The following is a 21,712-nucleotide window of genomic DNA, read 5'->3' on the forward strand; positions in this document are numbered from 1 at the left end:
CAGCGCCGCTAGCTGGTAGCTCGCTACAGGCACACGGCACTTGAGGCTAGCGTGTTGGCCTTTCGCAGCAGCTCCTCCGCCTGCTCCACCGCCGCCTGCTCATTTGGCGACGTGACAGCTCCCGCAGCGCGGCGAATCATGCTGCGTGTGGCGGCCATGGCGTTGCTGACAAGCCACTGCTGCACAGAGCCGCGCCGGCCGAGGTCTGCGAGATGCACCAGCACCGTGGCGTATGCGTAAACAAGATAGCCGCGTGTCACACCGGCCTCGTCAAACTCCACACACACCACACCTGTGTCATCCCTTCCCTCAAGGATGCTCTCGTATGTGATAAAGAGCACTTTTGGGTCAACCCCAAGACTCACCAGCAGCTGCACCACTTCCGTCGAGCCCGCCGGGGAGCGCAGAAACGCGCGAGCCTCTAGCAGCCGCACCAGGTATGACAGCGGAAAGCAGCTGATTTGGTGAAAGTACCGGTCGATGAGGCGCTTCGTAATGGTCTCCGTCGAGTCCTTCTCGTTCTCATAGGCGCGGCCGATGCAGGTGGCATACACGCCAGCATCCGTGACGTTGGAGCAAAGCAGCGCATCCAGCTGCACCTCTGCGCCACCTAGTGCCGGATACATGCCGCCCACCTCTATCAGGTCGCTTGCGGAGGCGACAAAGCTAGACAAGAAGTCGATGTGCTGCAGGGCGACATCACGCTCCGTCAACATTTGGCCCTCCCATTCCACACGACGGTCGAGGGTGGCACTGCCGGAAGAGATGAACTCGGTGGCAATGCGGTATAGCCGGTGCTGCCCCTCCATCAATCGCAACTGCTGCTCCACCTGCTGCGTTTGGTCGGATTGACACTTCCTGGCACAATCGAGAGCCTCGCGCAGGCACTGGAGGCGATACTGAAGCCGGTCGGCAACTGGCGTGTCGGGAAGCGGCGACAGGGCCATCACGAAGCACTGCTGCATCGCGCCCTGGTAGTCGCCCTGCACGCTGGCGAGGTAGTGTGCATACTCCTCAGTCAGCACCTCGGCATTGCGTCGCAAATAGCTGCCGAGAAACTGGGAGCGCGCCGCCACCAGCGTCTCTCGCAGCAATTTGGCTGTATTCCTGTCGTCCCGCGGGGCGCACATCCAGCTGAAGAGAAAGCAGTGCGCGTATTCGTCAGACGGCTCAACCTGCCAAATGGTGCCGGAACGGCGCGGGCCGCCGAGGAGGTCGTCCACCACGCTCCGGTGCGTCAGCCACGCCGACTCCAGGGTAGAAACCACAAGCTCCAACACCTGCGTCTTGGTCTGGTGCAGCGAGTAGGCGTTGCCATACCGCACCTGGTCGCCCACTTGGCCGCCCCCCTCCGCCAAAAAAACACTCAGCGCCGCATTGTTCGGGTCCAGCTGCGCCGCCGCGTGCAGCAACAGCTCCACCGCCACATTCTCGTATTTCAGGCTCCGCAGCTGCTCGCAGATGCTCTGAAGCGCGCCGGATGGCCAGTACGTCGCAGCCTTAGCGCCTACCTCGGTAGCCCACTTATGCACCTGCGCCTCCGTGTAGGATTGAAGAGACTCGCCACGTGTCAAGGATCTCATGTCGCTCTGAAGCTGATAGGCTTCCGAGCTGATACCGCTGAAAAAGTACGGGCACTGTCGCTGCAGCTGCGCGAACGAGGCGGCTCGGAGTCCAGAGCCAGCGCTGATGCCATACTGGGAGTCTAGCATCACCTGACTCAGATAATGTCCAAGACGCTGCGCGACCGCAGAGTCTCGCACCACCTGCGCAAACGCCACCGATGCGTCTTCAGAGTAAAGCGGGATGCCAAGCACACGCTGCAGCAGTGTCGCTGCCTGCCACGCCTTGTGCGTCAGTTCATAGCACTTGTACAGCATGGTCGCCTGTAGCCTCTTCACGTCCTCGGCGCGCAAGCTCCAGCCACGCGGCACCATCACGACGACCTTGTCCGCCTGCCACTCGTGCTGAAAGCTCACCGTGCGCTGGTGCTCGGGTAATCCGCCAATAGACAGGCTGTCCAAGTACTGGATGACCTTTTCGAGAACCCCTACCACGGGAGTGACGCTACTCTGCGTGATCTTGCCCACTCCCGTATTCCAGAGCAGACACAGCGCTCGGGCAACAAAGGCAACGAGCCCCGTCGCAAACGGCGACATGAGAACGACGACATGTTGGACCTCCGCATCCGCTACGCCACCCGCTGGCGCCGCTTGCATCGCAGGGAGCTGTAGGTTACGCAGCAGTTCGCGTGCTCGTCGCAGCACTTCAGCGTTTCTTCCACTCACCAGCTGTTGGCCTAGCTCATTCAATGCCGCCCCATCGTCGTGGCTGCTCGAAAGCGACGAGTCCTTCGTAAACGGTAGTGGGCGCTCCATCGTTACGTTCAAAGCGCCAACGGCAACCTGAAGGAGCATCGCCGCGTAGTCGGGGGCACTGTACACGGACGTGAAGCGACTGAGCAGGCTCTCGCGGCAGTCCGCATCGCTTGTCGACAGAATCAGGTACAGCGTGTCGACAGGGCGGGCTTGAGCAAAGAGTGACAGGCCATGGCGATGCACCACGACGTAGGTCGCTCTGGGTAAGCAAACCTGTGCGCACAAGTCAGAAAGGTTTTGCGGGCCCTGCGTCGGCATCCGATCGATCGCGTCGACTCGCACAATACGCGAGGATGGGCCGCTGAAGGATGCCACGATGTCCCGCACATTTTGATGAGGCGCCATCACCGTGGGAGGGGAGGTGGCGGCAAGCACTTCATCGGAGGCTCGGTCGTCGTTCATATCGCTGAAGGCCGCCAAAAAGACTGACGCGGAGGCGTAGCAGACACTGATTTCTTTGTTTCCCGACAAGTACGAAGGCGTGTGCGATTGCAGAATGAGCTCACCGCTGAAGATAGAATCGAATGCGTTGATGTAGCGATAGCGAAACTGGTCCCCATTGAGGGCGGTGGACATAAGCCGGCACCCTTGCGCATCTGTTTCTATCACAAACAACCGCGTCAGTGGCGCTGATTCGACATGAGAGGCGGAGTGAGAGCGCGGCAGTCGATCGGGTCGATGGCGAAGAGAGAGCATGTGCTTTATGCCACCACTGGGGTTCAGGCGCCACAGACTAATCGTGCTGCGCTCACATAGCGTAACCAAGATGCCGTCACGCTCGTCCACGACGAGATCGATGAGCCCGCCATGCCCGCTACTTCTCCACGACTGCCACACATTTGCAACGGCCGACGTCACCTGCCCAAGGATGGGGACGCTCGAGAACCAATAGCCGTAATTCACCATGCGTATCTTGGGCGTGATGGGGGTATTCTCACGCATGTAGCGCAACTCATACACATTTCCGTCCGCACCTGCGCAGAACACGCGGCCACTGCTGCCGATCGCCTTCGTTATCACGGTGTCAGTAGAGCAGCTGTACCCCAGGTTGACCACCGTCATTTCCGCCAGCTCTCCCTCGCCCAGGATGCAAAGGCCCAAGAGAAACATCATGCTGGTGGTCCCCACAGGTATGATGTATGTTACGTGCGGCTGGAAGATGCCACTAAGCGGCCGAAGTGGAGAGCCGACAACGCTGATGATCTCCGGAATCTCATCGTAGACACAGAACTCGCGACCGCTACGGTAGTCCCAGATGACGAGCCGGTTGTCTACAGTGAACCACGCACGGGACAAGTCGGCAAACACGCCGGTGAGGGATCCGTAGCGCATCGACTTCCACAGCTCCAGCAGCGGCTCTGGCCATGCCAAACCACCTACTGGGAAAAAATCAGGGACAGCATACGTTGTGTCCCGGGTGCTTAGTGCGTACGAGTTCGACCGTACAAACCCGATGGCGTGAGGGTTGGGCCGTCGCTCCACCGCCGCACTGCTAAGTACGGCGCTCACGGCGTCCTCGACCACATGATCGGCACTATTTCGCGCTGCGTTCAGTTGCTGCTGCATTGTCGCCGCTCACACGAGTGCACGTACGCAGGCGTCGTAATGATACAGGCGCTCTCCAATACAGCCAAGGGGACTCTTGCGCTACCGCACCCAAGTGCTCAGCTAAGCAGAGGTCAGTGAGAGAAGAAAGATGTGAGCCGACGCGGCAGACCAAGCGCTGGAGAAAGAGAGGGAAGCAGTCGCCAGAGTAAACCCTCCTAAACAAGTTCAGAGAGACAAACTGTCAACCCCACGTTAAGTGAGATGTGAGTGAAGCGAGACAAGATAGTAGAGCAGACGAGTTGGGCGCACTCGTGCGAATCACGGCGCTCCAGCAAGCATTGGCTGAACACCCCCCCGCGCGTTCCGTCTATAGCCGAGTCGTGCAGAAGAAAGACATGCACATCAATCTGCGCGGCACGTGTGCCGCCGGAAGGAAACGCCGCTGCCGCATCATGATCGGCAGAACCCAGGCTACCCACTTTTGTTTGTCCTCCTTGGGATTGCCACCTCAATCATGCTTTGGAACTACAAGTTCCTTGCACTCCCCATCCCCCACGCGCGCACGTACGACACGTGAATACGCGTGCACGTCAATGTAGCGCAGCTCGTGCCACGGGCGTGGATAGTAATTTACAGGGACAGAAAGGGGGACAGAAAATCAGACGTATGTCGCGCTTGCGATAGTGGAAACGATGCCCCGTGTGCGCACTTGACGTAGCAAAAACAGCTGTGCGGCACAGGAACAGAGACCAGAGAAAGGGGGTAGTGTGCCGAGGCCCTCGCACCTCCCCTCGATTCGCTTGCAAGCGTTTGATGAGCCCCATCCGTGTACTGCGTTGTTGTTGTTTTGTACGTGTCTAATGTAGAGGGAGGGGAAGGGGGGCTTAGCAACTCTCTCTCTCAGTGGTTCGAGTCAGAGTCCGAATCGATAAGCAGTGACCTAAAGCGGGAGGAAACCTCTGGTTGCGCGGAGTCTTTTGCAGATGACCGCGCGGTGTTAGCTGTCGCATTCCCGCTATTCAACATGGTGACTTGAAAACTGATGCTGCTTCTCTGTTTCCCCTCCCGTCTCCCGTCAAAAACGACGGAGGACTTCTGCGAGGCAGCGCCAGGTGTGCCGAGCGATTCAACGCTAGTGATATTTGGGTTCCCCGGCACCGCCGCCTTGTCTGTTCCACTCCCCAATTGCACGCCGGACACCGATGAAGTCGCGGATGTCCTCCCCACTTGCGTTTTCCGAGGCGGGACGCGCAGAGGTGCAGGAGCTTTAGAGCGGCCAGCAGGTCGTGTGGCATTGACTGGCGCCAGGGGCGGTATACGAGGTAGTGCTGCTGCACCCTCTTCTACGCCAGGTACAGCGACGCCCTCCTCCGACGCACGGCTTTGGTCCTCGGTATCGCTTTGAAAGACAACCCACTCAGAACTGGTGGACTTGAGCGCGAGGCTCGCAAGCTCCTCGGACTCTGCCGCGGGGAACGCTTCGGTGGCCCCTGCCTTTGTAGACTTCGACACGGCACCATCGACCTGCGCGGCCGATGAGTCGAAGTCGTGACTCGCCACGCCAAGTGCCTCAGGCGCACACTTGTCCTTTGCTACTGCGGCAGCGGCGCGCGACTTCCGCGTCGCCTTCACCAAATAGTCAGAGTGAGACCGCCCCGCAGCGCTGGTGCCTGAGTACGCCGCACTCAAAGGAGGAACATCCGTGACATTGTCGAGCATCTCCAAGTGCTGCGCCGCGGACGCACCACGCGCCATGTTACTAGCTGATGGTGTCGATGTCAGCGCACCGGCCTTGGGTGAGTTCGCCGGATGTTCTGACGTGGTACACCACGAGACACTTGGCTCCCCCTTGGAGAACGCAAAAGAGGTCAGCGGCGACGCCGAGGGCGTCAGCGCTTTAGGGGAGCGGCGGCGCGCACTTTCCACCTCCTGCAACTCTCCCTGCGGGATCATCGAGAGCGGCGGCAGAGGGCGGGCGCTGAGGAGAAACAGCGCCTTGTAAACAGCCTGCAGGAGCGGAAGCGAATCGAAACGCAGCTCCACTGTGCCACCCGTTGCATCCGCTGCCGCCAACGTGAGAGGGCGAACATGGCGCACGCGGAGGGAGCGCAAGTTGAGCTGCACAAGCCGCTGGCGGGACAAGAAGGACTCGGCAGTCAACGTTTCATGGTCGATCTGAAGACAGACGCGATGAAAGTCACCCTGCTCTCTGTCCAGGTTATGGCGCAGCTGAATCCCATGCAGGAAGCTCATCTTGTCCATTAACACAAGCTCGGCAGCCGAGAAGAGCCCATCAGAGGACGAGACCTTGTTGTTTCCAAGAACCCTCACAGCATCTTCAGTGGGTGGAAGTAGCGGGACTGCGTGGGCCGACGACGAGGCGGCAAGCTGACACTCCAGCTGCACAACTCGTCGGGTCAGCCGCGTGATTGTTTTCTCTCTCTCAGTCAGCTGAAGCTCAGCTGCTGTATTGTTGCCGCGTTGGCTCTGCGTGCGGTTAAGATTGGCCAACACAGCTTTGACACTCGTCAAGCGGCTCCCCTGCGTTCGCTTGTACTCATCCCGTCGAAGGCGCCTGAACTCGTCGATGATGGCATCGTACTCGGCGCTGGTGCGCGGATGAAGATCTAAAAGCCACCCGTAACTCACCGCTAGCGCGGCCCTCTTCCCCAGTGCCTTCGCGAAGTGTCGCTCTTGGGAGGTAATAGGAAGGCCATCCACATCCTCCAGACCAAAGCCGATGGTGAGTAGCGCCATGAGACGGTAGTATGGGTGACATGCGACCGGGCAGCCCTGCAGATGCAGCGATCTGAGAGAAGCTTGCCTAGTGAGCCCACGAAACGACTCGATTCTGTTGTGCTGTAAATGCACCTCGATGAGATACGGGTGTGTGCCAAAGAACTCAAAGTTGGTGAGTCGGTTGCGCTGCAGATTTATTACGAGGAAGTTCTCACCTTTTCTTTCAGCTAGCCCCTCCAGCGACTCCACACCTTGATTGACCAAATCCAGTCTGTGATACTCCATCCGAAAGTACCAGTGAAAGGATGCAGCACACGCAGAGAGAGGCGCGCGGCCTTCACCGCGAAGAAAGCCGCGAGTCAATGCAGCGTTCGATCGCTTAGTACGTCCGCCAAACTGAGATCAGAAGACTCAACAATAAGAAAACAAAGTAAGTGATGCCAAGAAGAGTGGGTACAAGGGAAACCGATACGTGAAAGTGATGAAAAGTGCGTCTTTGTGTGCGCTCGCGACACTGTACATCGGAGGCAGCCGCTGATCTAGAGGATAGAAGACACGCAGCAGTGTGCACACAGGCGTATCAGAGTCGTTTTGTGCATCGTGGTTGGGCACCTGGCCGTCGAACCGGAGTAAGGAGAGAAACAGCAACAGCGGTGCGTGAGCAGGGCAGCGCACAAGACTGAACGAGAGATACGCCGACACTCGCCCGACGCCCTCGCTCCCTTTCCGCTGTGGTGGCCAAAGAACAGCTCTCATTCGAGAGCTTAACGCTGGTGCTCCCATACCCCATTCCTTTGCTACTTTTTTGTCCTTTCCCTTGTGTTGCACGCCTATAGGGCGCTTCAGTGAAGACTTCCTGTTAACAGTAATTTCGCAGTTTCTTGCCGCGTGCTATCGTGTTCGTTTTTTTTGTGTTCTTGCCTTATTTCGCCATTTTACTTAATGAAAGGAACGCGGGCCGGCACTGCGAGGCAGACACACATCACGGACCAAATCGAAACGTGTCCCTCACACCGTCGAAGGTCAAAAGGGAGCGAGCACGGCAACGACGAGAATGAGAGCCAAGGCAACACAGAGATCATACCCCTACCCTGAAAAACAAACCCGCGCGCACGGAGGCGCCGCGGCCTCCTTGCTCGCTCTTCAACGACTTCTACCGCTTCACCCTCAGGCAGATACGAACACTGACTTTCCTCTTTTTTCACAAGACATCAAACGCGCGAAAGGGGGGAGGGGAAATAACAAAGGCGGGCTCTCTATTCTGGAAGTAACAGCAAGGACCAGTGAAAACGGAGAACAGGGACCCAGAGGCAAACAATTGACCGGCACCCACAATCACACTCTTACCGCCTACACCCACATCTGCCGACATGGATGTTTGGCAGCGAAGCAACGCTACTGAGCGGCGTCTCGCGCAGTGGGAAATAGGCGGCGGATAAGAAGGTGTGAACGCGAGCGGTATCACTTGTTTGCTCGTCTTCACAGGCAGAATTAGGGGTTCTCATGGCACGATCTATTCCCGCTCCGCCTCCTCAGTCCGCGTCGCGTGCTTGGTCTGGACGGTTCTTGGGACCGCCGGCCTGCTTCGCCACGATGATCTGGTTCACTGAAAGCACCGTGATTACAGTGTCGGTGGCTAGCCTAATTGCCCAGAACTTGACCATGTGGGGCTCCACAATGCCCGCCTCCACGGCATCCAACGTGGTGCCATCGCTCAGATTAACACCCTGGTGCTTCTTTCCAGCGTTGTGGTCGGCCTCTAGCTGCGTCACCATATCGGTACCGTTGAAACCACTAACCTCGGCAAGCGTGCGAGCCACCACCTCGAAGCTGGACGCATACTTGCGTACAGCGTATTGGTCGAGACCAGGGTTCGCTTCGGCATAGAGGGTAAGCTCTTTCTGCAGTTCCATTTCTACCGCGCCAGCACCTGCCACAAGCCGCTTGTCCTTCGTCAAAGCCTTGAACACGTTCACGCCGTCGTCGATGGCGCGCTCTACGTCATCCAAGACGTTCTGCGTGGCGCCGCGCACCACAATCGTGGAGAGCTTCGAGTCGTCCTTGTCCTGGGCAAACGCCGTCACGTTCTTGCCACCAATGTCAAGCACGTCCACCGAGTCACACGCGCCCATGTCCTCCATAGACGGCGCGTCTAGGCGGGTCAACACGCGAGCGCCGACGGCGGCGCAAAGACGACGAAGATCGAACTTAGATGGGACGCGTACCGCCATCATGCCGAGGCGATTGATGAAGTGCAGCGCCAGATCGCCAAAACTGGAGTTGGAAACAATAACGTTGGCGCCAGACTTGTGAATGTTCGAGATGATCTCCAGCATGATTTCCTCCTCCTTGCGTGAGTACTGGATGAGATCATCGGCGTTCTCAATCAGCGCTGTCCCTTTTGTCTCCAAAGACGGCACGTCCACGGCGCAGCTGTACACGGCCACCTTGGCGTTCTTGAGGTGCTTCAGGTTGCTCTCTGTGTTGCGGCCGATCACGAAGCCACGGACGAGCTTCGTGGAGAGAATCGACTCGCCGTCAAGTTTCACCACGCGCACGTTGTCGACGTTGAAGGAGCGAACGTTCGATGGGGACACGTTGATGCAGGCCTCCGCTACAAGATCCGCGAGGAAGTCCTCGTATCCGTACTGCTTTGACGCAATCGAAGTACGGATCGCATCCACCACCTGCTCCTTCTGGAGGCAGTCATCGGCGGCCTTGCACACCATCGTGTCCAGAAGTTCCAGGCTCTTGTTGCCCGCCTTCTTGTAGCCTTCGATAATCTCGCTCGGGTGCAATCCCATCCGCACCAGCGACTCCGCCTGCGAAAGAAGCTCGCCACAGAGTGTCACCACAAAGTTGGTGCCATCACCAACCTCCTCTTGCATGGCGTTCGCAGCCTGTACCAGTAGCTTCGCCGCGGGGTGCTCCACCTCCAGCTCGCGCAAAATGGTGGCGGCATCGTGCGTGACAAACAGCTTGTTGAGATGGTTGATGACCATCTTGCACAGCCCATTCGGGCCCATGGAGCTGCGCGTGATTTTCGACAGCTCACGGCATGCCTCGATATTCTTCAGCACCGGATCGTCTAAGAAAGTCGAGCCATCCTTCAGCATGCTCTGCGGGCCTGTCTGCATAAACGACATGGTAGCGAAAGGCGGCTGAAAACAGAGAAATACGGCCGTGCAGGAATCTCGCGCACGAGTCTTTTTGGTTGATTGTGATGAACAATGGTGATGAAAAGCAGCTGTATGTGTGCAGCTACGATAGCACCCCCAGCGACGCGACAGGTAAAAAAAGCAGGCGATAGCTTTTCTTCACCGAGACAATGCCCAGTTCCCCGCACATAAACATACACAAAGGGAGTACGCAAACAGAAAAAAACGAAACGAGGAAAAGATGGAAATTGAAGAGTGGAACAGACTCTTGGCACCTTCGTTTCCCCTGCGCCAACGTTCGCGCATCTGTAAGTTACAGTGACAGAAACTGGCCGAATCTCGCGCTCGGTGGACGCACCGTAGACTGATGCCCATGGCGAGAGCGACTACCTAACGGCACTGCCGATGAAGAGCGCACATCCGGGCAGCTACCCGCCCCGCCCCTACATACACACACACACACACGCAGCTGCACGGTAAGGCCAGATTCGTTTCAAAAAAATAACCGCGTTTCCTAAGAGACAGGAAACACAATGAATGGCATATGAGGTGAAATGGTTCGTCGATGTGATCATGGACACGCATGAATGTTAAGCGAGCACCTTTAGAGATGGATTCGGAATCAATTTAAAAGCTTAGCCCCATAAGAAATACCGCCTCCGTTTCCGAGCATGGATCTGCACTACAAAGCACAATGACAGCTGTGAAGAGTGTTGTCGAGAGTGAAACGGAGCGCCACCGCCATCGCCACCGTTTGAGGATCCACGGAGACGTGCGACCAATGTAATCCACAAAGCAGGGGCGAATAATTCAACATCGCAGCAAGAGTCCTCCCTCGCCATCCTCTAGTACTTCTCGTCACACAGCGACGCCTCCATTTTTCTACGCTTCCGCGGCAACTCTGCCGACTCCGTCACGGGCTTGAACTGGAAAACGTGACCAAAGATGGGCAAGCCCACGCGTTTGCTATTTGTACTTGTGGCCGCAACACGGATGTGAAGAATGTTCTTGAGCGGCACTCCGTCAGGGTGCTTGACAAACTTGTCCAAGAAGGCTATAATGTTCTCCACAAGCTCCTGGGTCGAGAGCCCGGTGTGTCCCACGCGGCACGTGACCTGGTTGTCGCCGCGGCGCGACACCACGACAGTGTGCACAGCTTTTCGAAGCTTTTCCGGAAACTTGCCTTTGCTGTTCACCCATGCGGGAACCTTGCGGTGCTCGAGAAACTCTCCTGTCAGCTGACGCGGGTAATTGGTGAGCCCGTACACAATGAAGTGGTCGTAGCTCTTGGCAAACGAACGCACCGCCACAGGGTCTGTCACCTTGGCCGCGAGCTTCTTGCTATCAATAACGCGCCTCACACGCTTAGCGACTGCATCGCCGTCCTCGCTCAGAGCGAAAACTAGGTCCTTATACTTCCGCTGCGGTGGCGGTGTGATCAAGCACAGAGTTCCGCTGACAGTTTCGTGCGGCACCACAAAGTACAGTGGAACACGGTGCGCTGCAGGAGCGGCAAGAAAGGCAATTTGGACATCAACAGGCACGTTGTTGCTCTCTCGCACCGGCGCAAAAAGGTCATCGACGTCGTTGCCTGACGGCTGCGCGGCGGTCTCTGAGGCGATAAAGGATACGAGCTTCTTTACAGCCTCCTCCGTTCGAACAAGAAAACTCATCCTGTCGCACTAGAGCAACACCCCTGCAGATGCCGAAGCAGAAGACAAAAATAGGCAGGGAGTGAGGTAAATCGCTGCAGTTGTGCACAGTGGGGCAAGTATCCAAAGGCGAACCAGTCCGTGTGTGCTGTTCTAGATGTGTATGCCCCATATTCCGTGATTCGGATAAGAGAGACACGTAGACGCACACACGCAGAAGAAAATGCGGGAGAGAGAAACGGGAAAGCGTAAAACTTGAGGGGACAAGAAGGTTGCCGCCGCAACCTGTCTTCGACTTTGCATCGGTTTTCCCTTCCACTGTGTGTGCTATGGTGCGCTGTGACTAGTGTACACAGTGCAGCATAGCTCGAAAACAGCGTGTCAGTGCACCGCACACTTCGTTTATTTCGTTTCGCGCAAAGGCAAAACCATTTACAAAAAAAAAAAACACTGTGCGATATAACACACAAAAAAAGGCATCGAGAATGGTTCTCATCCTCCCATCATGCACAGCGGTATGGCCGTAGTTCGGGGTAGCCCGCAAGACGCCGGGTACAGAGGGATCCCAAAAGCACGCTTCGGCAGAGCCACAACAGATTTCGCTTACCCACACACCCGCATACACACACACACACGTAGGAACGTACCCCTATCCACTCTCTCATTGTAGAGGCTTCACCGAAAGTGTTTCCTTCAGCGCAGCTTTGCACCACCGCTTTTCTGCTAACGATAGGTGGCGGGCACGCCGCCGGCATCCGGGAACGTGTACCAGCCACTCAATTCAGTTTGGCAATCATGCCAGTTGGAAGACCCACGTGCACGACTGCCGAGGAGTATCTCTTTTGTGTTTTCTTATCCGTAAATGGCAAAACGCGCAGCGAACCACAGGCGAACACGAGATCGCCATACACGAGCGTTCTGCCAAGCGTTCTAAAGGCAGCTGAGGTGCATCGAACAGGAATTACCTCAGACTCGCTTTCGGCCGAGTCGCGGACGAAAAGCGACAAAAGCAACGCCCCGTCACTCAAAACTTCGCTATCCAGCACGCGGCCCGCCACAGTAATGTTACTCACAGACTGCGCGTACGGTTTCAGCTCCACTTCCGTCCACGCCGACCGTTGCGCCGACGAGCCGAAGGGTGACGTCATCGTGAGGTCCACCGGACTGGGAATGAAAGCTGGTAAGTCCGGAACCTCGCGCTTCCCGTTTCGCCGCCCCTTCGGCAGCTCCTCCCCATGCTTGGCCTTGCTATGCATTCGAAGGCCGTCATACGTCGAAAAGTTCTTCTTGCAAACGGTACACACATGCGTCGGTGCGGGCGCCACCTCAGCCGGCGCGCTCACGGAAGACGCGGCGGAAGAGGAAAAGAAGGCGGCGTCATGACCCTCAGCGCCGCTTGCCACCGCGGCTGCGTCCCTCGCAGCATACGGGGCTGCTGCCCCAGAAGATTCGGTGAAAGGGCTCGGAGCTGCGGCGAACGGGGACGGAGGAAGAGCACTAGATGCAGCCACGAACGGTGAGGCCGGCGCCTCCGACGAGGCCGCCGATCGCGCGGCAATCCCGGGCTCGGCAGCGGCCTGATCTGCTGGCTCCTTCACCGATCCGAACGGAGAGAGCCCTTGCCCAGCAAACGGAAAGTCCGTCGTCCCAGCAAAAGGCGAGTCGTTGGCGCCGGCGGCGAAGGGGGAAGAGACGACGCTGTTGATCGTGGTCGACGGTTCCTCGGCGGCGCTGGGAGCTGGGGCCGTAGCAGGAGACGGAGTCTGCCCAAACATGGGGAGCTGTCCGAACGGTGTTACCGGCGCCGTTTGCTGCTCTGCCAACCCCACCCTTGGGGCGGTTTTCGCAGCATCCTTTGCTAGTTTTCGGAGGAATGGGTTTGGGCACCGAGCAGGACGCAATGGACCGAAAGACTCGCCACACGCCAGCGCAAACGCGTCACCTATACCGATGTTGTAAAATTTGACCTCGTCCTTCGTGATAGAACCAGCCACGTCGGGGGCATACGGGCCACCCTCGAACGGGTTCTCACCCTCTGGATTCATGACGCCGTACAACGGCTCGGCGCTGTCAGACGGGCGAGCGGCAAACACGCGCATTACCATGCTACTGTGAACAAACTGATCCCCCATCCGCTTCACCCCTGTGTCATCCCATACAGAGAGCATCTTTTCCATCACAATACCTGGCACCTCGCGTTCGGCTTGGTGAAGTGGCTTTGGTGCCGGCTTCTCACGGCGCGCAGCGCGCTCGTGAGTGTCTGGCACGATCGGTGTAACGACGGTTGGTGCCTGCGGAGGCGCATTACGAAATACACCCACCGGGGTCTGCGACGCCTGATCCTCTCCCTGTCCGGGACCAGCGCCTGCCTCCACCGCGCCCTCACCGCTGTGCACCTGCTGAAGGTGCAGCTTTGCCGCCATCTCTAAGCGAAACGACTTTTTGCAAACGCTGCAGTGGAAGCGCCGGTCCGGGACGGCACTTTGATTCCGCACAGCCCCCAACAGAGCGGCATTTGAGGCGCCTTTCGCGGAGGCGACAGCACCCGACGCGTGCAAGGGCCGAGACGACACGTGGTGCAGCCGGCGCAGCGCGCAGCGGCTCGCTGCAGCAGCGGCCAAGACACCGATCCGCCTCTTCATCGTCATCAACCTCGGCGGGGGAGGAAGGTCAGAGAAAGAAAATGCACGGAAGAGCGGCACCTCAGGTTGATTTCTGTCGCTCCACAACTTGTATCCAAAGGTCCAAGTTGCGAACGTCGAAGGAGAAAATCGATGTTAGCAGAGAAAGAGTGCACGGTAGCGGAGAAATCAGGAAAAAAAGAGCTGCATCGCACAAGCAACACCAGGCGAGTTCCCCCCCCCCACCACCACCACCACCAAGTGCCACTGCGGGACTCCGCGCCGAAAAACGCGGCCGTGGCATAGACGAAAAGTCGAGAAGCGCAACGGAAAACGCACCTTCGAAGGCGAAAACTACTGCCCCCTTCCGCGGGGATTTCTGTTTGACCTTGACGATACTCTGTTGTCAAAGCTGCAAAAAACGTCAAAATGTCCGAAGAGCAGAAGCGTCACCGCGCTCGATCCAGAAGAGCCGCGGCTCCACCTTAAACCAGCTGAGCAACCGATACAATGGAGCCTAGTGAGTCCGTTACTAGCAGCTCAGTGGTGGTGAAGTAGGTGCCGTGAACAGGCACATACCTAGGTTTGTGGATGAGCTTAGATACAACGTGGACAAGCTCCCCTTCTCTCAGATTTGCGAAGCAGTATCCTGCCATAGCCGCTCCTCGGCACCGCAGGTGAAACACCTGCTGCGAAGCAATTGCGCGCAACGTCGGAGGCCACCGCGCCGGGATGCCGCACTCCGTCAAGAGCAGCTTGCATGACCACTCCGGTTCCCCTTGGAGAACGCCGCGACTAGGGTTCTGAATAACACCAACGCACGCATGAATAGAGAGCTCGCCGATCGACGAAACCGCCGCACTACCTTGCAGCAGTATCCTTGACAACGACATTTTTTAATGCCACCTGGTGCACATGCTCGCAGAGCCACGTTACACAACCATCATCGCCCCCACCGTGTACACGCAAAGGAACACCAATAAGAGCAAAACAGAGTAAGAGAGCTGGGAAAGTAGACGCATGGCACAGAAAGCATGGCAACAAATAGCGGAGGCATTGCAGCGAAGACCGGTGTCATTCGCATGAGTCATCCGTTCCTTCTCGCGCAGTTGAGGGTAACCGCGCTTAGGCTGAAGGCGCGCGCTGAGCGCCGGGTACAGATAATGTTGACCGCTACAACCCGTCACCCCGATCACACAGCAGCGCCACACAAGTACCGTGGATCCTCAGCCTGCATACAGAAAGCACGCTCGATGCACCGCGCTGACATTGACAATCGATGAGTCCGTTCAGTTTTTGTGTGACTTCTTTCATTGTTACAAAGCCCAGAAATTTAATGACCGATAGAGAAAGACGCACGACCTTGTCGTTGCGCTAATTTCGCTATCCTGTCCATTTTCCGATTTTCCTTCTCGAAATTGCGCCCATGAAAACGGCAGCCAGCGCACGCATCGTTACCTCCCTCTACTCTTCTTTTCACATCGATGCTACTAGATAGGACGCAGGTTGACAAAGAGTCGTCGACAGCACGCATGCATAGACGTCAACACAAGGAAGCAAAATAAAAGAAAGCGCAAGGATATAAAGAAGGAGCCCTGGCACTCTCTTGACCACCCCACATATAACAAAAAAAAGCCTAATCCGTCATAGAAACAGCAAGGGAAGGCAGGGCAGCCTATAAACGCCACATCCCTTGCAGTCCTACAAATCTTCCTCTTCGCTGTTGCCGGAAGGGCCGCCAGATGGAGCGGCGGAGGCGGTCAGGTGAGACTTCACAAACACCTGGATTTCGTCTGCGGTGCGGCCACCCTCGTACACGATTGGCGGCTTGCCGGCTGGGATGAAGTAAATCGTTGGAAATCCAGACACCTCAAACTTCTCGCGGTCAAAGTCGTTCGTCGTGGCATCCATCTTCGCAATGATCACATTCTCAGACTCGAAGCTCTTGGCCACTTTATCGTAGACGGGGTGCAGCTTCTTGCAGTGTCCGCACCACGGCGCGTAGAAGAGCAGCATCACGTTTTGTGTGCCGTCCGTGTACTTCGCAAAAGTCTGACCCACCACCGTTGTGAGGCCGTTCACCGTCTCCTTAGCGGGAATCGCGTCGGACATCACGGTCTGCTTCGTCTCGCCCTTGACATACTTCTCCACAAACGCAGCGACAGACTCGGAGGTGACTGGGGTGTCCGTCCCCATCACGTGATGGCGGCGCTCGAAATCGACCACAAACGCCGGGAACTTCGCATCCTCAGGAATGCCCAGCTGGCGCGAGACGGGGCGGTACTGATCGCCGTCAATGTAGGTTAGCAACACCTGCGAGCGGTACTTCTCCGCCACCGCCACAAGTGACCCCTTCAACGCAGAATCCGTGTTCTTGTCGATGAACACCCACCCAAGAGGTTTATCCTTGTTCGCTTCCATGTACTTCTGAAAGCTCTCCTGGCCGAGCTCGCCAAAGTAGTCCAACACAGCACTCGTGAGAAAGCTCTTCACCGACTCTGCCGTCATTGGTGTAGCGCCGGTGTACGCCTCGCGCTCCGCATTCTTGCGATACACCGTAACCGACTCCATGGCATCATTCGGAGAGATGGCCGCATCCGTCACGAGCACAAAGTTCATCTGCGAGCGGAGAGAGTCCGCCACCTTGGTTATCATCGACGCCATCTCCGAGTCGGTGCTCGCTGTCTTCACCACGCACACCGGGAAAGTCTCCTTCTTGAGCTCCTCCAGCTCTTCAGCCGTTGAGATGGCCTTCATCGATGGACCGACATGCGCCTTCATGTACGACGCGATGCCGGCGGCAGTGCGGGGACCATCGTAGATCTTCACTTTCTCACCGTTACGGAAGATGTACAGCGTGGGGAACCCCTTGATTTCGTACTTCTCAGCAAGGCTCTCTTCTTTGGTGCAATCGACCTCTGCAAGGGTCGCGATGCCGGCCAGCATGTCAGCGGCCTTTACAAACTCCGGGGCGAGTGTCTTGCAGTGGCCGCACCACGGAGCATAAAACTTGACCAACGTGAGATCCCCGCTTACGACCTTGTCAAAGTTGTCCTTAGTGGCCACCTGCACCTCTGCGGACGCGACGCAGAAGAGAAGGGCGCACAGAACAAAAACAAGGAATGAGCGCTGCATTTTTCTTTGCAAAACGAAAAGGAAAACGGTATCAATACAAATAGGGTAGAGCTGAGCACTGCACCAGAATCAAGAAACGGGAATGGCGTACACGTTGCCAGTAGGCAGCAGCTCACAGCTGGGCAATACGGAGAGAAAGGCACGTTGCGCGCCCGCACAGGCACAGAGAGCGCAGAGAGGCAAGTGTGGGTAGAATAGAGAAAGACTAGAGGACGAGAAACAGTCACGAATTTGTAAGACAGGTCGAATCGGCGCACCCGTTTACATTCCCCGCCACAACGAGATGACGCTGTGTCGCCATCAAGAGCGTACTTGTCCGTCAGCAAAGAGTACTGCCGACAACCCAAACCTTGTTAACACGTTGCACAAGGCACCAGACATGTCCTTTTATCCTTTTACTGACATTCTAGGGCATTTCAACCAGACAGGGAAAGGAAACTGGGCACTGAGAGACACACTGGTGCACATTGCGGGGTCACGAGGCTCACTTCATCCTGGGTATCGCGTTTACCATGAGAAGCGCTCAAGTCATCCGAGCATCGAAGAGAAACGCGCTAACCGCATACGTGCCTCCTTCAGAGATTTTACTTCGTCAATCACATTCTTATTTATTCATAACTGCGTAGGAATTAGAACGGCACACACCATGCAAAGTAGGAAACTAAGATTTAGTACTAGTTGTGGATAAAGTATGGTAAAAACGAATAGCAGCACGAACGCGGTACGAAAAAAAAAGGAAACTAAAGAGTGGCTACAACAACAGAAAATGCAGCTATCACTCGCTGGCGACCAAGTACGATGCTGCTTTCCCCGGGCATCTTTAATCGTACCATTGTTAATGCGTCCCCGCCTGAAACTGCAGGCAACAGCACTCAAATTGCGGTGCAAAACAGTACTCATTCCGCGATGTCTCATGGCCGTGTTTCGTTACCAGACGAGAGCCACAAGAGAGAGTAGAAAAGAAGAGGAAAAAGATAGCAGGAAGTGTTCTGTTTCAGTAGGCTTCTCACCGACGTTCGAATGAGAACAGAAGAAATCAAAACAAACCGAGTGCCTCTTTAGCTCGTGATCATCTCGGCGGACATTTCACTCAAACAAGCATTTTACCTAAGTAGAAAAAAACAACACTGCCTTCTTTTCTTGCCCTACTGGAACGTGCTCCCGTTAGGACACGACAGACGTGAACGTCTAGATTGCGCCACTCATTCGTGCAGCTCCGCGCCGAACCTACTTCCCGCTCTTGGCCTCCGCTGAATTCAGAGCAGGCGTCGTGGAGATACTGTACAAGATGTCAAAGTTCATCTTGGTGATCTTCCAGACTCCTTCCACGTGAAACGGCAGTCCATTGTCTTCCGAGAACTTGCGCAGAAGGCGCCGCACCTCCGGGTACCGGTAGCGGGGAACCATCGGAAGAAGGTGATGCTCCAGCTGGTACTGCATGCCACCAAAAAACCACTCAAAAAAGGGGTCGGAGCAGTGGACGCCACGGGTGGCGCGATGCTGATCAACAACGTAGTTGTACGGCTCGTCATGTTCGATCATCTCCTCTGTCTGGTGGTTCACCGTCACCACCACGGCGACAAAAAAGCCACCAAGCAGCACGCTGCCCAGGGAAACCCTCCACGGCAACAGCGCCAACCACAGGTAGTTGAGCGCCATCAGCGAGAGTTCGAGCCTGTTACCGCTTCCCAGTGCAAACCGCAGCGACTGAATTCGCCACGAAACGTACAGGAGAGCGTACGCGGCAAGGTAGAACGTGTACTGATACCGTCGGCACGCGGTGTCCTCGGATACATCCGGCACCCAGAGGAACAGGGCAGGCTCGTTGTGGATGTCCGCGTCCATGCCTTTGCGGTTCACAAAAATATGATGACTGTTGTGCTTGTTTGACCACCACTCGACCGAGAACGCATTGATCATGCCGCCACAGGCATTGGCGAGGAAGCGGGCAAACTTGCCGCGGGCATGCGTGAAATCATGCGCAAGCCAGCCGCCCTGTTGCATGCCCAGTCCAATGAGAATGGTGGCCAGAAAAGGACGCGAGTAGCTCAGGTACGTTCCGACAACGCAGAGCACAATGACGGGCATAATGTTCCGTGCAAAGTCGATAATCCACCTCCGCTCAAACCACCCCTCGCTTCGCAACTGCTGAAGGAGTTTCTCGAAGTTCAGCGACACCTGATCGCGAGGTTCATCGCCTTCCTTGAGCGGCAGCGCCTTCATGCGCTTCAGCTTCTGAATCGCCTCCTTCGAGTGCAGCGAGTAGAACGCATCCGTGGCATCCTTTCCATGGAACTCATCACACATCTGCGCCCCACCAGGGTGCGAGTTGCGCCAGGATGTGCAGTCGTACCAATTGTCGTCAATGCGAATCACACACTTCGGCAACGAGCTGTGGTACTTGTACGGGGGAGTGAGCTCGAAGACCATCTTCGACGTGTTGCGCGGCGTTTGCACACCTTCTCTAAAAAAAACGATCGAGTAGCCGATAGAAAAGAGAAACGAAGTGTAAGGAGATTGGGGCAAAAACAAAAGGAGAAAACGACTAGAAAGCACCCTTCGCTTTCCATAGCACAGGTACCACAGTAAGAAAAGGAGGAAAAGCAAGTAGATGGTTGTCAGTCAAGCTGCCACAGCTAAACCATCAGTTACGCAAACGACCTTGCCACCACGCCGCCAAGGGCATAGGAGACAGATTGACAGGTGCGCGAGGACGACATCTGCTGAGAGCGCGCGCTTGACCACTTCCTCGTGGCCGACCAATGTCGCACGTAACACACAAGAGGACACGCCCCCCAGTGGTATCCTTTCCTCTTCATGCCGTTCTTCTTGTCGCTGAGGAAACCAGTAGAGTACGCCAGAACGATCAAAAGCGAGCTCAGCGCGCCGCCCCTGCCCCGAAAAAAAAAAGAGATGAATGCAGCCAAAGAAGGATACTCGAGCAGCGTGTGTACAGCTGGCAGTGCTGGGAAAGAAATCAGTGGCTTCAAAAGATGACTTCCTGCGTCAATGCGAGCCATCGAGCGATCCAGCGAGAGTATCGCAGAGGTGTTTTAAGTCCTTGTTTTCCTTCTCGAAACGTACGGTCTCATCTTGGTAAAATAGAATCTCTTTGCGGAGCTTCGACATACGCGTATTGTACATGACCGTATCTTCGTCGATGCTGCTCTGCACCTCCTCCATCTTCAGCACGTACATGCGGCGCTCTGCGTTCGCCTTCTGAATGCGCTCGCGCAGCTGCAAGCACTCCCTCTCCGGATTCGTCGAAACGCCCATCGTCTCGACGGCCGAAAGAGCCGTATCACGATCCTTGATTGCCGACTCTGTAGTGTACTTGGTGTCCATCAGAACATCGGTAATCTTTCGGTTCGCCTCCTCAAGACGCTCCATTTCTTCGAGCAGCTGGTGGCGCTCTCCCTGGATGCGCTGGGCGACATTCAACAACTCCCTCTTGTTCGAGTCCGCATACATGCTCACATTCCGCGTAAACTCCTTTCGCAGCTCCTCGATGCGACGCTGCTTCAAGTCGATAAGAGAAGCCATTTCCCGCTCTTTCTTTGAAAGCAAGTGGATCGTGCGCTCGCGCTCGCGCGACAGCTCCTGCACTGTCTTGAGAAGCTCCTGTGCCCGTGTCTCCTCGCTGCCGCTCGGGCCGTAAACTTTCTTCTTGAGCAGGCTTTGAAGGTCGTCCAGCATTGACATGAGACGTGCCACCGTGAGACGCTTCTGAGCGTCCACTTTGTCCTCCCTTAGTTCTTTGATGCGCGAAGAAACCTCGCCGATGTCAGCCTCAACACCCTTTCTTTCCTCGTCCGCTGCCATTAGTTGGCTAACATAATCGTCGCGATTCGACCACATAGACTCGTTGCTCTGTGTCTCACTGTTTTCCAGCACCTGCTTCGCCCGGGATGCAGTACGATACGCTTCGTTAGCGGAAGCCCTCGATTCTTCCTGCGACGTGGTAGAGAGGTACGCGTCCACCAGCTCATTGTTGAGCCTCTCAGACTGCTGTCTCTTGCGCTGAAGCGCCTCCTCCCGCACCATAAGCGAATCCTCTAGCTGCTGCAGCTCATTCCTCAGCCCCTCGATAGACTGTTGCTGCCCCGTCGTCATCTTGCCGGCACCGCAAAGAGAGAGAACCAAAGAAACTCAGCTCTAAGAATGTTCAATGGAAATATAGAAAAAAGCCCAGCCTTTGTTTGCTGGTGCTGTGTTCTTGACGAAGACGCGCGTACGTGCGAAGCGCAAGAGGAGAAAAAAAATTTCAGGTGTGTGCTACTCTCAATGGTTGCGGGTCACAATGAAAACCGATTTGCGCTCCCACAAGTGCACAATGCTTTCCACCTAGGAGAATACGCGGAAGGGGAGGAGCGGTGGCAGAACAGCAAAGAAAAACGGACAAGTGAAGAGCAACAGAATGCAGCATAGAGACGGGCGCCCAGAAGCCGCGGTAGCAAGGAGATAAAGAAGCCGACGCGTAG

The 21,712-nt window shown here is 56.3% G+C and overlaps 9 protein-coding genes across 9 annotated transcripts; all 9 read right to left on the reverse strand.

The window, feature by feature from the left end:
• Positions 1–23: 23 nt before the first annotated feature.
• LMJF_36_6890 (putative nuclear pore complex protein (NUP155)) lies at positions 24–3,944 on the reverse strand (the record flags this gene model as incomplete). The annotated part of the gene is made up of 1 exon (XM_001687231.1): positions 24–3,944. The coding sequence occupies one exon, from the start codon at positions 3,942–3,944 to the stop codon at positions 24–26; it is 3,921 nt and encodes a 1,306-aa protein (XP_001687283.1).
• Positions 3,945–4,826: 882 nt separating this feature from the next.
• LMJF_36_6900 (conserved hypothetical protein) lies at positions 4,827–6,950 on the reverse strand (the record flags this gene model as incomplete). Its single annotated transcript, XM_001687232.1, has 1 exon — positions 4,827–6,950. One exon carries the CDS (start codon positions 6,948–6,950, stop codon positions 4,827–4,829), a length of 2,124 nt encoding a protein of 707 aa, XP_001687284.1.
• Positions 6,951–8,197: 1,247 nt separating this feature from the next.
• Positions 8,198–9,811, reverse strand: LMJF_36_6910 (putative T-complex protein 1, theta subunit; the record flags this gene model as incomplete). Its single annotated transcript, XM_001687233.1, has 1 exon — positions 8,198–9,811. The coding sequence occupies one exon, from the start codon at positions 9,809–9,811 to the stop codon at positions 8,198–8,200; it is 1,614 nt and encodes a 537-aa protein (XP_001687285.1).
• An 857-nt stretch (positions 9,812–10,668) lies between these two features.
• Positions 10,669–11,496, reverse strand: LMJF_36_6920 (conserved hypothetical protein; the record flags this gene model as incomplete). Its single annotated transcript, XM_001687234.1, has 1 exon — positions 10,669–11,496. The coding sequence occupies one exon, from the start codon at positions 11,494–11,496 to the stop codon at positions 10,669–10,671; it is 828 nt and encodes a 275-aa protein (XP_001687286.1).
• A 755-nt stretch (positions 11,497–12,251) lies between these two features.
• Positions 12,252–14,123, reverse strand: LMJF_36_6930 (RNA editing comple protein MP63; the record flags this gene model as incomplete). Its single annotated transcript, XM_001687235.1, has 1 exon — positions 12,252–14,123. The coding sequence occupies one exon, from the start codon at positions 14,121–14,123 to the stop codon at positions 12,252–12,254; it is 1,872 nt and encodes a 623-aa protein (XP_001687287.1).
• Positions 14,124–14,581: 458 nt separating this feature from the next.
• On the reverse strand, positions 14,582–14,989 carry LMJF_36_6935 (conserved hypothetical protein; the record flags this gene model as incomplete). The annotated part of the gene is made up of 1 exon (XM_001687236.1): positions 14,582–14,989. One exon carries the CDS (start codon positions 14,987–14,989, stop codon positions 14,582–14,584), a length of 408 nt encoding a protein of 135 aa, XP_001687288.1.
• An 808-nt stretch (positions 14,990–15,797) lies between these two features.
• PDI-2 (protein disulfide isomerase) lies at positions 15,798–17,231 on the reverse strand (the record flags this gene model as incomplete). Its single annotated transcript, XM_001687237.1, has 1 exon — positions 15,798–17,231. One exon carries the CDS (start codon positions 17,229–17,231, stop codon positions 15,798–15,800), a length of 1,434 nt encoding a protein of 477 aa, XP_001687289.1.
• Positions 17,232–18,458: 1,227 nt separating this feature from the next.
• On the reverse strand, positions 18,459–19,661 carry LMJF_36_6950 (delta-6 fatty acid desaturase; the record flags this gene model as incomplete). Its single annotated transcript, XM_001687238.1, has 1 exon — positions 18,459–19,661. One exon carries the CDS (start codon positions 19,659–19,661, stop codon positions 18,459–18,461), a length of 1,203 nt encoding a protein of 400 aa, XP_001687290.1.
• Positions 19,662–20,237: 576 nt separating this feature from the next.
• On the reverse strand, positions 20,238–21,344 carry LMJF_36_6960 (conserved hypothetical protein; the record flags this gene model as incomplete). Its single annotated transcript, XM_001687239.1, has 1 exon — positions 20,238–21,344. The coding sequence occupies one exon, from the start codon at positions 21,342–21,344 to the stop codon at positions 20,238–20,240; it is 1,107 nt and encodes a 368-aa protein (XP_001687291.1).
• Between the last annotated feature and the right edge of the window lie 368 nt (positions 21,345–21,712).

Source organism: Leishmania major, chromosome 36, assembly GCF_000002725.2.
Source record: "Leishmania major strain Friedlin complete genome, chromosome 36".
Classification (NCBI taxonomy): domain Eukaryota; phylum Euglenozoa; class Kinetoplastea; order Trypanosomatida; family Trypanosomatidae; genus Leishmania; species Leishmania major.